This window comes from Haemaphysalis longicornis, unplaced genomic scaffold (genome assembly GCF_048455015.1).
Source record: "Haemaphysalis longicornis isolate Haplotype H1 unplaced genomic scaffold, Haemaphysalis longicornis Haplotype H1 scaffold_6, whole genome shotgun sequence".
Lineage (NCBI taxonomy): Eukaryota > Metazoa > Arthropoda > Arachnida > Ixodida > Ixodidae > Haemaphysalis > Haemaphysalis longicornis.
Window position 1 is genome coordinate 182,045,619 of NW_027526407.1, and position 10,461 is coordinate 182,056,079.

The 10,461-nt window shown below is 43.9% G+C and overlaps 1 protein-coding gene across 2 annotated transcripts in view; it reads left to right on the forward strand.

Annotated features, from left to right (window-relative positions):
• The window catches only part of LOC144141283 (uncharacterized), a 105,292-nt gene extending 95,141 nt beyond the window's left edge, over window positions 1-10,151 (forward strand). For both annotated transcript variants that reach the window (XM_077672861.1, XM_077672860.1), the window contains one exon: window positions 9,971-10,151. In XM_077672861.1, coding sequence (XP_077528987.1) covers window positions 9,971-10,090 — 120 coding nt within the window. In that variant the 3' untranslated portion in view covers window positions 10,091-10,151. The remainder of the gene's footprint in view (window positions 1-9,970) is intronic.
• The last annotated feature ends 310 nt before the right edge of the window (window positions 10,152-10,461 follow it).

Genomic DNA, 10,461 nt, shown 5'->3' on the forward strand with positions numbered 1-10,461 from the left:
CACACAAGTAATCGCTATCAACGAGGTAATGGAAAAGTTCTCAGAGTATATTGCCCCGCTGTATATATAATTCACACATATCAAAACGTTTGAATCATTGACAAATTAGCAGTAATATATGGGATAAGTGATCATGTTGTCGGTGAAGCATACATGTCGCTATTCAATGATATGTACGACGGATTGACGGGAAATATACGGCACTATCAAAGAACTTCTAACTTTCCTATACCGAAGAGTGTCAGGAAAGGGGATACAATATCTCCACAATAATCACAGCCTGTCTGGGTGGTGTGTTCAGGAAGTTTACGTGGAAGAAAACAGAGGTGAAAATAATGGGTAACGTGTCAGGTTCCTACGGTTTGCAGATTATACTGTCCTGTTCCGTCAAAGCAGCACAGATTTGCAGCGCTTGATTTGCCAACTGTGCTCAGCAAGCATTATTTCAGGCTTAAAATAAACAGGAAAAAATTAAAGGTCGTGTTGAATGAGCGCGCGAAGGTACATCACTTCCAGGTAGGCAATGAGGTCTTGGGAACAGACCCCGAGTACGTATACCTTGTTTCAACAGGGTAAAAATTTGGGCTAGTTGGTACACATTCAAAGATAGCAAGAACAGTGCATAGGAAGGGACAAGGAAGAACAACAGGACGAAGGGCTGCTGACAACCGAATGATTTATTTCCGCGAATGGTTTTATAAAGGCATGAAGAAAGGGGTGGAAGTGAAAACAAACACAAACAAAAGGTTGCAAACATTATGAGGCGAAGGGATCGGACAGATATCTTATTTCTTTTCATAAAAGGGTCAATTACGGTGCGCTCACACACGTGTTACCGCGTTCATGAATGTGGCGCGCCTCGCAAATTTCGCGAGTACGTTGGTTCCTGTATTTTTCGAGTATTTGACACTTCTTGAACAGAGGTTTGCATCCGCAATTTTAACAGTGAGCGGAAAGATGACTGTTAAGGACGCCCTTTAGTGTTTCCGCATGTTTCGTCTGCAAATAGCATGTTTCCGCAAATAGCGTTTCGTCCTGTTGTTCTTCGTTGTGCCAGCCTTTGCGCGGTTTTTTTTCTATCCTTGTATACCTTGGTCAAGTCATAACAGCTGATCCAAACTATAACTGGGAAATGAGCCGAAAATAAGCATGGGGGGGCTGCGTTTGTTAAGAAGTTTGACACCCTGACTGGTAAGCTTCCTATGCCACTAAAAAAGCTTTTATTTAATCAATCCGTTCTTCCAGTAATGCCTTACTAGGCAGAATCTTGTTGTCTCACCAAACGACTTGACAACAAAATAACAATGGCCCAACGGGACATGGAACCGCGAACGCTAGGGTTCCCGTTGACGGACAGAAAAACAGCGCATTGATTAGGAAACAGATCAAAGTGGAGGAAAATATAGTTCAAATTACGCGAAGGAAATGGGGATGGGCTGGTTACGTAATGCGAATCAGGGAAAACAGGTGGACCACACGCTTCACAGACTGTCTGCCAATAGACCGCAAATGCAATAGAGACCTCGTTGAGGAGATGAGCTATGAAATATTGTTGGAAAACATAGACTCAGCTAGCAATTTGTGAGAGGCTTTCGTCATGAAGCGGACATAAACAAGCTTATAATAATAGATATATAAATATTTATATATATATATATATATATATATATATATATATATATATATATATATATATATATATATATATATATATATATATATATATATATATATATATATATTCACGACTTATATTTTCGCTTATTTATCAATGAATCAAAAGAAACGTGACAAGCACACGTCATTCGGCCCTATTAAATATTTCGAAAAAAATAAGCCGAAAAAGCACTGGCAATGACGACTGCAACCTTGATATGTATCTTTACCGAGTCCCTCGTCCCGTATCTCTCTGTTCTGCTACATGCATTACGAGGCACTGGATCCAGCAGTTCGGATATGCCAATTGCTAACCCCGACCTCCGACCACGTTCTACGTGGCGGCCGCTGGGAAAGAAGACGTTCTACGTTCCCGCGGTAGTCGAGGGGCGGCGCTAGTTGACCGGCCTCAGAGCTCTTGTAAATATAAACCCCCGCTTTAAAGTCGAGAGAGAAGCCGTTGTGGGGATAGCGTAATGGCGAACGCACCGCACCGGTTATGCGGAGATGTGGGTTCGAGTCCCGCTCCCGGAAAAACGGCGGATTTTTTCTCGACTTATATTTTCGCTTATTTATCAATGAATCAAAAGAAACGTGACAAGCACACGTCATTCGGCCCTATTAAATATTTCGAAAAAAAAAAGCCGAATAAGCACTGGCAATGACGACTGCAACCTTGATATGTATCTTTACCGAGTCCCTCGTCCCGTATCTCTCTGTTCTGCTACATGCATTACGAGGCACTGGTTCCAGCAGTTCGGATATGCCAATTGCTAACCCCGACCTCCGACCACGTTCTACGTGGCGGCCGCTGGGAAAGAAGACGTTCTACGTCTCCCGCGGTAGTCTAGGGGCGGCGCTAGTTGACCGGCCTCAGAGCTCTTGTAAATATAAACCCCCGCTTTAAAGTCGAGAGAGAAGCCGTTGTGGGGATAGCGTAATGGCGAACGCACCGCACCGGTTATGCGGAGATGTGGGTTCGAGTCCCGCTCCCGGAAAAACGGCGGATTTTTTCTCGACCTATATTTTCGCTTATTTATCAATGAATCAAAAGAAACGTGACAAGCACACGTCATTCGGCCCTATTAAATATTTCGAAAAAAAAAAGCCGAATAAGCACTGGCAATGACGACTGCAACCTTGATATGTATCTTTACCGAGTCCCTCGTCCGGTATCTCTCTGTTCTGCTACATGCATTACGAGGCACTGGCTCCAGCAGTTCGGATATGCCAATTGCTAACCCCGACCTCCGACCACGTTCTACGTGGCGGCCGCTGGGAAAGAAGACGTTCTACGTCTCCCGCGGTAGTCGAGGGGCGGCGCTAGTTGACCGGCCTCAGAGCTCTTGTAAATATAAACCCCCGCTTCAAAGTCGAGAGAGAAGCCGTTGTGGGGATAGCGTAATGGCGAACGCACCGCACCGGTTATGCGGAGATGTGGGTTCGAGTCCCGCTTCCGGAAAAACGGCGGATTTTTTCTCGACTTATATTTTCGCTTATTTATCAATGAATCAAAAGAAACGTGACAAGCACACGTCATTCGGCCCTATTAAATATTTCGAAAAAAAAAGCCGAATAAGCACTGGCAATGACGACTGCAACCTTGATATGTATCTTTACCGAGTCCCTCGTCCCGTATCTCTCTGTTCTGCTACATGCATTACGAGGCACTGGCTCCAGCAGTTCGGATATGCCAATTGCTAACCCCGACCTCCGACCACGTTCTACGTGGCGGCCGCTGGGAAAGAAGACGTTCTACGTCTCCCGCTGTAGTCGAGGGGCGGCGCTAGTTGACCGGCCTCAGAGCTCTTGTAAATATAAACCCCCGCTTTAAAGTCGAGAGAGAAGCCGTTGTGGGGATAGCGTAATGGCGAACGCACCGCACCGGTTATGCGGAGATGTGGGTTCGAGTCCCGCTCCCGGAAAAACGGCGGATTTTTTCTCGACCTATATTTTCGCTTATTTATCAATGAATCAAAAGAAACGTGACAAGCACACGTCATTCGGCCCTATTAAATATTTCGAAAAAAAAAGCCGAGTAAGCACTGGCAATGACGACTGCAACCTTGATATGTATCTTTACCGAGTCCCTCGTCCCGTATCTCTCTGTTCTGCTACATGCATTACGAGGCACTGGCTCCAGCAGTTCGGATATGCCAATTGCTAACCCCGACCTCCGACCACGTTCTACGTGGCGGCCGCTGGGAAAGAAGACGTTCTACGTCTCCCGCGGTAATCGAGGGGCGGCGCTAGTTGACCGGCCTCAGAGCTCTTGTAAATATAAACCCCCGCTTTAAAGTCGAGAGAGAAGCCGTTGTGGGGATAGCGTAATGGCGAACGCACCGCACCGGTTATGCGGAGATGTGGGTTCGAGTCCCGCTCCCGGAAAAACGGCGGATTTTTTCTCGACCTATATTTTCGCTTATTTATCAATGAATCAAAAGAAACGTGACAAGCACACGTCATTCGGCCCTATTAAATATTTCGAAAAAAAAAGCCGAATAAGCACTGGCAATGACGACTTCAACCTTGATATGTATCTTTACCGAGTCCCTCGTCCCGTATCTCTCTGTTCTGCTACATGCATTACGAGGCACTGGCTCCAGCAGTTCGGATATGCCAATTGCTAACCCCGACCTCCGACCACGTTCTACGTGGCGGCCGCTGGGAAAGAAGACGTTCTACGTCTCCCGCGGTAGTCGAGGGGCGGCGCTAGTTGACCGGCCTCAGAGCTCTTGTAAATATAAACCCCCGCTTTAAAGTCGAGAGAGAAGCCGTTGTGGGGATAGCGTAATGGCGAACGCACCGCACCGGTTATGCGGAGATGTGGGTTCGAGTCCCGCTCCCGGAAAAACGGCGGATTTTTTCTCGACCTATATTTTCGCTTATTTATCAATGAATCAAAGAAACATGACAAGCACACGTCATTCGGCCCTCTTAAATATTTCGAAAAAAAAAAGCCGAATAACACTGGCAATGACGACTGCAACCTTGATATGTATCTTTACCGAGTCCCTCGTCCCGTATCTCTCTGTTCTGCTACATGCATTACGAGGCACTGGCTCCAGCAGTTCTGATATGCCAATTGCTAACCCTGACCTCCGACCACGTTCTACGTGGCGGCCGCTGGGAAAGAAGACGTTCTACGTCTCCCGCGGTAGTCGAGGGGCGGCGCTAGTTGACCGGCCTCAGAGCTCTTGTAAATATAAACCCCCGCTTTAAAGTCGAGAGAGAAGCCGCTGTGGGGATAGCGTAATGGCTAACGCACCGCACCGGTTATGCGGAGATGTGGGTTCGAGTCCCGCTCCCGGAAAAACGGCGGATTTTTTCTCGACTTATATTTTCGCTTATTTATCAATGAATCAAAAGAAACGTGGCAAGCACACGTCATTCGGCCCTATTAAATATTTCGAAAAAAAAAAGCCGAATAAGCACTGGCAATGACGACTGCAACCTTGATATGTATCTTTACCGAGTCCCTCGTCCCGTATCTCTCTGTTCTGCGACATGCATTACGAGGCACTGGCTCCAGCAGTTCGGATGTGCCAATTGCTAACCCCGACCTCCGACCACGTTCTACGTGGCGGCCGCTGGGAAAGAAGACGTTCTACGTCTCCCGCGGTAGTCGAGGGGCGGCGCTAGTTGACCGGCCTCAGAGCTCTTGTAAATATAAACCCCCGCTTTAAAGTCGAGAGAGAAGCCGTTGTGGGGATAGCGTAATGGCTAACGCACCGCACCGGTTATGCGGAGATGTGGGTTCGAGTCCCGCTCCCGGAAAACAGCGGATTTTTTCTCGACCTATATTTTCGCTTATTTATCAATGAATCAAAAGAAACGTGGCAACACACGTCATTCGGCCCTATTAAATATTTCGAAAAAAAAGCCGAATAACACTGGCAATGACGACTGCAACCTTGATATATATATATATATATATATATATACATATATATATATATATATATATATATAGAGAGAGAGAGGGGGAGAGAGAGAGAAGAGAAAGAGAGAGAGAGAGAAATAAACGCCTGCCAGTCAAGAAAACCTCGGAAAGTAAACGGGAGGTTGTGGTCATAGAAACAGATTAATAATTTTTGAGTCAAAAAGAAAGTGGTGAAAAATTGCCCGCCGGGTAGGACCCGAACCCACGACCACCAGAATACCGCTCTGGTTCGATAACCACTACGCTACCGGAGGGGCTGTTTCCCCACAACTTTCTCGGGTATTTATGTAGAGGTTTTTTGTGTTTTTTTTGGTTTCCTGTACTTGGGGGTGGTAGCCAGCGCCTATCGGACTACTCGGGATGAAGGGGACCTTCTTTTTAACACCCCGCCCGTGCTCGAGTGGGTCCGACATGTCGAGAGTAGTAGACCAGCTTTGAACACTCGTAAGCTACCTTTGGCACCAAGACTGCCAGAACAGAGGCCCTCGCTAGTCATGTCGTGAATCAGAAATGGGAAATGATGGGCTCGGTGAAATAAGACAGAAATAAAGGTTTGGCAGTCAAGAAAACCTCGGAATGCAAAAAGGGAGGTTGTGGTGAGCCATAGAAACAGATGAAGAATTTTTTGAGTAAGAAAGAAAGTGGTGAAAAATGCCCACCGGGTTGGATACGAACCCACCACCTCTGAATTACCGGTCTGGTGCGATAACCACTACGCTACCAGCGGGGCTGTTGCACCTCACTTTCTCGGGTATATATGTTCAGTTCAAAGGTTGTTTAGCAGTGTCGTCTGTATAATATTCTTCGTTTGTTCGTGCATTCTTGACACGCCGTAGGGACATGGTTTTAACATTCCTAAATTTACCTTAATACTATACATTTCTGGTGTACCGTTGGCTAGAATGAGCGAGTTTCCAGTATATTCAGGCTTAAAACTTTTATTCTGCACAAATTACACTTTTCGCAAGGCTCAGCAAACATTAAATTAAAAGTTTTAAAATATCAGAACATAATGATGATGACTGATGATTGATGATTGGTATTGGTTTCCCCTTCGAAGCGGGGTGATGACACGTCATCTTACCAAAAAGGACTAATATAACCATGTTTTACACTCTTGGTTTAATACTAGCGCTGCTTAGGGCAGGCACTAAAACTTATTAGGCCCGAAATACTTTCTTTTCCCTGTTACGGGTGGTAACTGTCCTAGGCAATATTCCCCTCTCTGCTTTTCGTCCACCAGCATTCTAATCTTCTTTTCGTCCCCTCGACAGCCTTGAAGATGACTTCCTCTCTGATACCCTTAAATCCTAGGGCTTCTGGAAGCCCAATATTCCCTTCACGTAGATTAAGATGTATACCATCCCATTCTAAGACTATGTTCCGCATAGTTTCTGTTTCTTTTCCGCAGACCACACATACCCCATCATTTTGTGAATACTTCCTCCCCACAAAACTCTTAGTTCGCAGGCAACCTGTTCTGGCCTCAAAATGCAAAGCGCTGCCCTGTGAATTATCGTAGAAATTTTCCTTTCTGATGTTCATTTTCTAAGCCCATTACATCTCTAACGTCGTTTTAGCTTCTATTTTTTACCTTCATTTATTCGTTTCAATCTGCCTTGCCTCTTTTTTGGTTACCTTGGCTGTTTTTGATTCTCCACTGTTCTTTTCGTATTTCATCGTTAGTCTTCTAGTCTTTGTTAACCACTGTGTGTCCACGCTTTTCAAGTATAGGTACCTAAAAACCTTAGCTGCCCACCTTCGTTGATCCATTGCCCTCAACCTAATCTCAAAGCATATTTTACTCTCAGCTTCTCTAACTTCAAACGACGCCAAGCCCATATCTCCCTGAACTGCTTCATTAGTTGTTTTTCCATGCGCGCCTAAGGCCAAATGTCCTACCGTTCTCTGTTTCACTTCAAGGCCAGATAGAACGTCTGATTTTAAGCAGAGTACAGCATTCGCAAAAGTGAGACTCGGAACCATTACTCCTTTCCACATTCCTCTTACTACTTCATATTTGTTATACCCCCACAGAGCTCTATGGTTCATTATAGCTGCGTTTTGCTTTCCCTTAACCTTAACTTGCTCCTCGTGAGTACATAAGTAATTATCCCATTCGTTTATCCACACTCCCGAATATTTATATTCCTTCACTTTAGGTAATTCGCCTTGCTGGATAGACACTACGTCGGTGGTAGAGTCATTAAATACCATTATTCCTGATTTTTCTGCACTGAAATTTAGCCCGAGGTCAGTGGCTTCCTGCCCGCTAATATTTATTAGCCGCTGCATATCGGTTTGGTTATGAGATAAAAGAACAATGTCGCCTGCGTATAACATTCTCGGAATAAACTGCTGTACCACTTCGCCTTGCAGCATATGGGTTAGGCTAAACCCTACTTGACTTTCTTCCAGTTTCTTTCCTAACCCTCCAATGTAAAGCATGAACAGTATTGGGCTCAAAAGACAACCCTGTTTCTCTCCCCAATGAATGTTGACCTGCTGGGCGCATTTCTGTCCTTCCCAATTAAGGTGCACTTTATGGTCTTTATAGATTGCTATAAGGAACCTTAATAACTAGTCATCTAATCCATGGAGTTTCAGCATTCTGCACAGCCGTTCTCGGTTTACGTTGTCATATGCCCCTTTAATGTCCAAGAACGAAATCCATAGTGGTCTATTCTGTGCTTTCGCAATTTCAATGCACTGCGTTATCACGAACAGGTTGTCATCCAGTCGCCTGTCTTGTCTAAATTCATTCTGCAGTTCCCCAAGTATTTCATTTTCTTCCATCCATGCTGGAATTTCTACTTTTATCGCCTGCATTACGAATCTATACACCACTGACGTTACTGTGAGTGGTCTGTATGAATCAATACTGGCGTTGTCTCCTCTGCCTTTATATAATAAATTCATCCGACTTTCTAACCAGTCCTCTGGTATTTGTTTGGTTTCTATCAGCTTATCCATTGCCCTCAAAAACGATTCCTTACTTTTAGGTCCAAGCAGGTTTATCAGTTGCATTGGTATTCCGTCCGGGCCCACTGCTGTCTGGGGTGAAACCTTTTGCTCTGCTTTTTTCCAATCAAGGTTGCTCAAACTTATTTCCCTTTCCGCAGTCTTTTGTGGCGCTGATGTTATCGGTGCAGGTTACCTAACACTATTGTCCTAAACTTCTCACTAACCACTCGATGAATATGCTCCAACGCGTGCTCTCCTTCTAAATGTTCCCCCTCCTGATCAATCAGGAATTTTTGATGATTATCGTTTTTTGAGCTTAGTGATTTTACAAGCAAGGCTGGCCATACCGACGAAAACTCAGTCTATTTCGAGATTGCGCAGCCTTGAAGATACAATAATTGCCGGTTAAGATTTTCTGAGCCGTTTATTTTTCTATATTAATATAAAATACATGTTTGATATTGACCATGTGAGGTGTTTTTATGGTGTACCTAACGTCCTTGCGTAGTATGACCATTCAGTAAGGAAGGGTGGCTGGCAGCATGAACCATTAGAATGTTTATACAGTAGAGCAAATTAATCGTCCTCAATGTTAAAAGTAGGTTGTGTACATCTGACGTCCTGCTGCTTCGTGAAGTCATGGGTGTTAGTTATCCTAACGAACTCAATAAAATTACAGAAACCCCTAGAGAAGACATGTATAACCTCCGTTCGTCTTCACTTAGAAGCGTTCAAAGCTACATAGTATGGCCGTTACAATTTACATGCCACTTATTGGAGAACGTACTAAGTGTACGTTATCCAATATTTGCTCAAGTGCATTCCAGAATTTATGGGTTTTAAGATACAAAGTACAAAATTATTCTATAAATATTTTATTAGATTCTTGTACTTCAGTTAGGCGATACCTAGTAAAGAAGCAAATATTGTGTGGGCCTCTCAGGCCAACCAATACAATACCGCTTGCGAGTATTAAACCAAGGCAATTAAATTGATCATTTCTAAGTTTTACTGGCAAGAGCCCTTTGAGGTGTAATGGTAACTGATAATAAGAAGTGGCGGCTTTATTTCATTGCCCTTTTGTGTAATCGCACACTTGCGTTTTGCCCAACCCTCCTTTTCGTCCCCTCATTTACAAGACTTAGAAGACATAACACCTAAACACACTAATTGGCTACTTTGCGAGAAGAGCCACGTTCAAATTTTCTTTCTTGCCAGAAAATTTCAGATTAGACCCAGGTAAATGAATGCCGTCTTTCGGATACTGTTAAATGTACATTGTTTGTGTTTATGTGTAGGGTAATGTTCTTTGCGCTGTACCCTGCCCTCCTATTTGGATTAATTTTTGGAACGAATTACGCGTAAATAAAAAAAATACCAAAGTCTCATATTTTTTGTAATTTTCAGCGCGGCAGATTCAAACCAAGGGGATATTGTTGCCGTGGGAAATGCAAGAAAAAAGTTGAATGCTGGAACGAGCGGGCTACGCTAAAGGAGGAAACAAAACAAAAATTACACCATTTTTGATATGTAAAAACGCAAAGTTAGAACTGCTATTGTGCAAATAATATGAATAAAATACTCCTCAGTAATATTCTGCAATTTCGGCCGTGTTGTCTACTCTGCTGTGAAATCGATCTTGGCCGATGTTTTTTATTTCTTGAAACTGATTAACAAAAATTGATATCAATTGCGAAAAATTCAGCAGACGAGACATGGAAACATTGTGATTAGAGTATTTTATACCTATATAGCTGAAACAGTAAAAAAATTTATAGGTATATTTGACACCACACACTTCTCTGATGCTTCTTGCCGACACGAAGATGGCGAATACCTAAAGACCCTTGTGTTTTTTTTTATTTTACAGTGTGCGTAATTCGACAACTTATGCCCTC